The sequence below is a fragment of the Salvia hispanica genome, chromosome 1 (assembly GCF_029641045.1).
Source record: "Salvia hispanica isolate PSC_SH4W2 chromosome 1, Shi_PSC_v1, whole genome shotgun sequence".
NCBI lineage: Eukaryota > Viridiplantae > Streptophyta > Magnoliopsida > Lamiales > Lamiaceae > Salvia > Salvia hispanica.
Genome location: NC_142692.1, coordinates 39,345,644 through 39,351,336, shown reverse-complemented (window position 1 = coordinate 39,351,336; position 5,693 = coordinate 39,345,644). Strand labels below are relative to the sequence as shown.

The window sequence follows — 5,693 nt, the reverse complement described above, 5'->3', positions numbered from 1 at the left end:
TTTAATATTTCTCTTCAGTTTTTATATTTAAAAATAATTACGCTTTATAATTTTGATACATGTAAATATTGGATAGAATTGGTAAAGTTAATAGAAATTGACATAACATTAATAAGTACTATCAAAATTTAAGATAAAATTGATAAAATCAGTAAAAATCTGGAAAACGACAAAAGATAAAAAAGTTGAGTAGTTGGATTCAGTGCAAAAACTAAGGTCAATTGTTTGATTATACACACAAGAAAACCCAATTAGTCTTGTTAGCGATTCCAATGCCGATTCTTACCAACCATTTCAATCGAACGGCCGGAAAGACGTCGGAGCTCCGGCGGAAGATGCAGAAGCCCCTCCGTCTCCGGAAATGGGATGGCTACATCTATTGTATACAGGTGAACAAATTCCGTTGATTTTTTGGCCCTCCATGCCCTCTATCTGTTTGACGAAATGCCCAAACGTCGATTTTGTTAATAATGCCTGTGTCCTGCTCTTGATTTCCTCATTTGCTGTGTGCAATGCGCTCTCCTGAATTTACTTGGATTGCTGGTCCCTTGTAGTGTTGAATTAATCTATTCTGTACAAGTTCAATCCAATGTCTGCTCTACGAATTAGTGTAACTATTGTTTGAAGTGGCGATGCGACTTGCTATTTTAATATCTCTCATGTTTTTGAATGTGGATAAGTTTGATTTGATTAACTGAATAAAGTTTCGAATTACTGTGAAATATGATGATCTTTAACACCTAGGGAGTGTCTCAGTGCTTGTTCTCAGCTGCAAAGGAACACATAAGTACTGTGGCAGTGTGGCTTATGTCGGATTTTTTTTGTAGAAGTCGTAGTTTTAGTAGTAGAAGAGTTTGCCGTATAAAGAGATATGCTACAGATAACTTATAAACAAGATGATTAAGATACCTGTGAGGATTGTTACTCGAACAGATATAACACTTCCAAGTGTAGGTAGAAAAACAAAACAATCATGGATTTCTATCACGACCTTAGGGGAACATAGTCTAAACAATCATGGTTTGCTATCACGACCTTTGGGGAACACAATGTAAACATTTCTTTGTCTAGTGTATTCTAAAAGTAGTGAACGCAAACGAATTCATTTGGGGGGCTATTGTTCAAAGTTCATATATGGGGTATATATATATTTTAAAATGGATTATTTTGTTTGAGGGCAGGGGGGGCTTCAGCCCTCCTCAGCACCCTGGCATATTATTTCAAGCAATCCAACAGAATTTATGGAATCCATCCCATACCTTGTTTTTTTTTGGAGAACAAATCATCTGTATCTCTATTTTAATTGGGAACCACACTCAAGAATATAAATTTTCAAGCAGTTCAGAAAGAAAAACTAATTGTAATAATCAACCATAACTCGCATTTTACTAACTAAAAATGAAAATATAAAAATAAAAGATATTTATAAAACACTAACTATGAAATATAGAAGAAAAGTTGAAAAGGTTGATAGTGGTAGAGATATGGTACACCACAGCTTGGTATATAAAATAAAAGATAGGAAAAGAAAACAAAAAATAGTACTCCCTCCGTCCCGGAGTATTAGACTCACTTCTTTTGGGCACATGATTTAAGGAATTGATATTTAAATAGTTAAAGTGGAGAGAGTAAAGTATGAGAGAGGGAAAAAGTAGGGAAGAGAAGAGAGAAAAAAGTAGGTGGAGAATAAAATAAGATAGATGTTTTTTGCTAAAAAAGGAAATGAGTCTAATATGTTGGGACATCCCAAAAAGGAAAGTTGGTCTAATACCTTGGGACGGAGGGAGTACCAGCACACAGTTTCTCTTTGTCAAAATATGTGATTCTTTTCACATTTACAAAATTACTTCCATATTGGCCCATGGTGCTATGAAAACAGGGTTCGGATGGAACTGAGTGAATATAAATCTGGCATTCAACAATCTTAATCTGTTTTGTAGTTAATGATAGCGTCATAGAAAATGTAATGGATGCAACAATGGGCTGAAACTGGCCCAAATCATTGATTATCAAAGCAATCAAGTACATGCATATTTTCATCAGCTACATTATAAATTTGTGATATATGTTGCCTAATGTAATATGTTTAGAATTAGTAAGGTGATTGCTTCTCATTGCTCAAGATTGAGTACTCTACCTCATTCATGTGTAGTCCTATTAGTCAACTCTAATAATGTAATCCATATTATTTCTATTATTTTCTCATACGTTCTGCTTGCAGTAGATTATCCAACTAATAACTGGTGTTTGGTGTCAAAGTAAATTCTTATGTTCGTTAATCAAATACACATATGCGATAAGTTAATTACACAAATGCAATAATAAGAAAATAGTAGATTACAAAGGTGGCCAAGTGGCTTCTGAGAAGCTACACACGTAAATTTTTTCCGAAATAGAATAGTTGAAAATAGCATTAATCACACCTTACTTATAATGCTTGCATACGTAACATCTATCATAACACGTCACAAGACCTTTATGGCACCCACACTCACAATCACTGACCCTACAATCATATACGTGTGAACGAGTGAGTATCTTTTATTAAATCAACTGTGATTGTAAGGGATTATTACAAAACATAAAGATTAAGAAAGCCAGGTGGCTGTTAAGCGATACCACTGGCCACTTGTTCCAGGCCAATCAACTTTACTCCATGTAACAAAAAGGATTATTGCAAAACAAAAAGATTAAGAGAGCCAGGTGGCTGCTAAGCAATACATACAGGACAAAAAAAGACAGTAGGATCATTTAATTTTGTAACGTACGCGCACTAGCTTGCTTGCCCAGCGCCTATATAAGAAGCACAGGTTAGTCCATTGTCTATGCTTCTTCAGAGTAAATATTACTACTATAAATCTAGTGGCCGGAAATTTCTCAGAGAATAAGCATATTTCTAAGGATTTGGAGGCCACAGTTGCCTTTTTTGTGCAGTCTTCGCCAAGAATTATTTCCTTGAAGGTAGATCTGTCGTTTAAAGAATTTTAGTTACATAGCTATACACAAATGAAGAAAAAATTGCATCTTTTTTTATATATTTTCATGAAGGTATAAACTTAATTAATGGTTTAGTTTCTCCATTGTGTAGTTAATGACAATCGATAGATTATATGTTTTATATGACTGCATGTTGAAATTCCATGGAAGGGAAAGAAGATCTGGTATGTTGATGTTGTTTGTGAAATAATTGTCCGAATCAATGATGTTCACATTAATGCTTTAGCAAATAAAGTAAGAGAAAAAGCACAAATAACTAGAGAAAAGTAAATGTGGAGCAATCGCTGAAATTGAGATTCTTGATTTTATTTTGGAAAACATTTCTGAGTATTTTAAGTTCATGTTTTTGGTGATGTTCAAAATGATGTTGCACGGATTAAGTTCATGAAGCATTGTTCTTTTAGTTGGAGTGCTTGGAATTAATGGTGTCGCAGATGCGAGTGTGGGACTTTTTCTTATTCCCAATTTTTTTTTGGATTCTTCAATTGTATGCATGTTTATACTCTCCTGCTTGTATATTTCCAAATAAACAATTTAGGGATCAGTCCTTTACTTTTACTCATTTTCACAATCAGTTTTAATGAGTAACAGTTGATAATTTTTACATTTTAACCCTGTTTGAGTAATCACTTCTGTCATGTCATACTTTCCTAGTATTTTTATTTTACAAGTTGTCATAAAAAACACCCCATTATTTTCACTTCTGTAATATATTTTGTTTTGCATGTATGTGTATATAAAACAAAGACACACATCTAAAGTGCACATATATTTTAGTTCTTCGTGAATTCTTGAGGTCCTAAGCAAAATGAGATGAATTTGATGCCAGTTTTCTCAATAAAATTTGATGAGTTCAAAAATTTACAGGTCAGCATTCTCTGTTCTCAGTCAAGCTTTCCCAGTTGCCTCAAACATGAATTCAGACCGGACATCCAACAACTGCTTCTGGTCGATGGGGGTGGATGATGCTGCATCAAATGATGCACACACATCTTTGAATTGGACAAGGGAGGAGGACAAGGCATTCGAGATTGCTCTCTTTACCCACTATAATCATGCTGATATGTGGGGTAAGATCGCATTGGCAGTTCCTGGGAAAACAGTTCAAGATCTAAAACTTCACTATGAAGCCTTAAGTTTGATGGCTCTTGAGTCTGGCAAGATGCCTCTGTCCATTTATTCGACAAAAGGCGATGTTCTAGAAGAGAAGAAGCTGAAGTCACAGCAAGCGACACGAGAGTCTTCTACATCTAGAACCGGAGAATTGCTTCCTGGAAATCTTGGGAGAGCAGCAGCGCATGCTGGAACCCAACTGCTGTCAGGATGCGCAACGGTCGCTTCAGGTGATGCTTTCGGGAAGCGCAGGCGCCCTAAGAAAGCTTCGAGGACCGATGAAAACAAGCTGATGCTGGGGGCAAGGTATCCTAGTAAAAAGAATGCTGTTGCACGTAACGAGAGCCAATTGCTGCCCGGGAAGCTACTGTGGTCCGGGTACCCTCATGAAGCTCAAAAGGATATCGGGTATCAACTGCTGTGTGGGTACCCTAATCAACTGGGCCTCCCATCTGGCTCACTCCCGACTACTTCATATGGCACAGGTGCAGCAATGCAGGATGTTGACGAGCTTGCTGATGGTCGATTTGATATCGGTTCTAGCACCGATATTTTGGATGATCCGGATCTCTCTTTGTTCCCTTATTTTTGGAATTGAAATGGTTTCAAGGAAGTTAATACATTTTTCTTTCAGAAAAGCGCACTTTTGATGGGATGGTTTGTAATAAAGTTTGCTAATCTCTACAATGTTTCATCTTCTTTAATTAAGTTCTATGCGTTTGGTTATAGCTTACTATTTCCTATCTTCACCTTCTTTTTTGTTTTTGTTTGCTTAGAGATTATGGTTGAAACAAATGGGAACATGATAGTGAAGTGTAATATATAGATTGCATTCATTATTCCATTGGTTATTTTTTGATGAGATTTGTTAATATGGGGATCAGATTCATTATCCCAATTGTTTTTTTAATAAGGTTTGTTAATGTGAAGATGATGTGTTGATGATATTTATTATTCCATTTCTCTTTTTAATGATGTGTTAAAGGATTCTCTAATGTGAGTCCTCCACAACACCTGCTACTATGCACATAACTACACTGTTTCATTTTTTTTTTCAATATCCTTCTATTTTTAGTATATATGTACAATCCATTATTGTAATTATTTTTGTGTTCCGAATACCCATACTAGTTTATTATTGGACTTATTTTTATGTGCACTAAAATTATACAGTGTTTTATTCAAATTCCTTTTTAAATTTTATAATCCTTACAATAATAAAATAAAAATGTCATGTAAATAATACTCCCTCTGTCCCATTAGAAATGCAACGTTTTCCTTTTTGGATTGTCCCACTAAAAATGAAACGTTTTCTAAAATGGAAACATCACTCTCTCTATTTTTCCCTCTCTCTTACTTTATTCTCTCTTCATTAACTCACAAACCAACACTTGCATAAAATCCTGTGCCGGAAACCAAATGTTTCATTTTTATTGGGACGGAGGGAGTATAATTGTTTGATTTCAATATGTAAACAAATAACTCGTCTTAGTTATGTCAAATTTTCATAACTAGAGCTCATTGTGATCTTTTATTTTTATTTTTATATTATACAATAATTCATTTAATTGTAGTCAGATCAT

At 34.9% G+C, this 5,693-nt stretch overlaps 1 protein-coding gene across 2 annotated transcripts; it reads left to right on the top strand.

Moving 5' to 3' along the window:
- The first annotated feature begins 200 nt into the window (after positions 1–200).
- On the top strand, positions 201–4,969 carry LOC125218215 (uncharacterized). Of its 2 annotated transcripts, none has more exons than XM_048119844.2 (2): positions 201–389; positions 3,865–4,969. In XM_048119844.2, the coding sequence occupies exons 1-2, from the start codon at positions 367–369 to the stop codon at positions 4,706–4,708; spliced, it is 867 nt and encodes a 288-aa protein (XP_047975801.1). In that variant the 5' UTR covers positions 201–366; the 3' UTR covers positions 4,709–4,969. The 2 variants fall into 2 exon arrangements, with proteins under 2 accessions (XP_047975801.1, XP_047975802.1); XM_048119845.2 differs by having other exon boundaries at positions 201–2,961.
- The last annotated feature ends 724 nt before the right edge of the window (positions 4,970–5,693 follow it).

Coding starts and splice junctions, on each gene's coding strand:
- LOC125218215 (XM_048119844.2), top strand. CDS start 367: ATGGCTACATCTATTGTATACAG. Junction 390..3,864: donor GCTACATCTATTGTATACAG/GTGAACAAATTC, acceptor AAAAATTTACAG/GTCAGCATTCTCTGTTCTCA.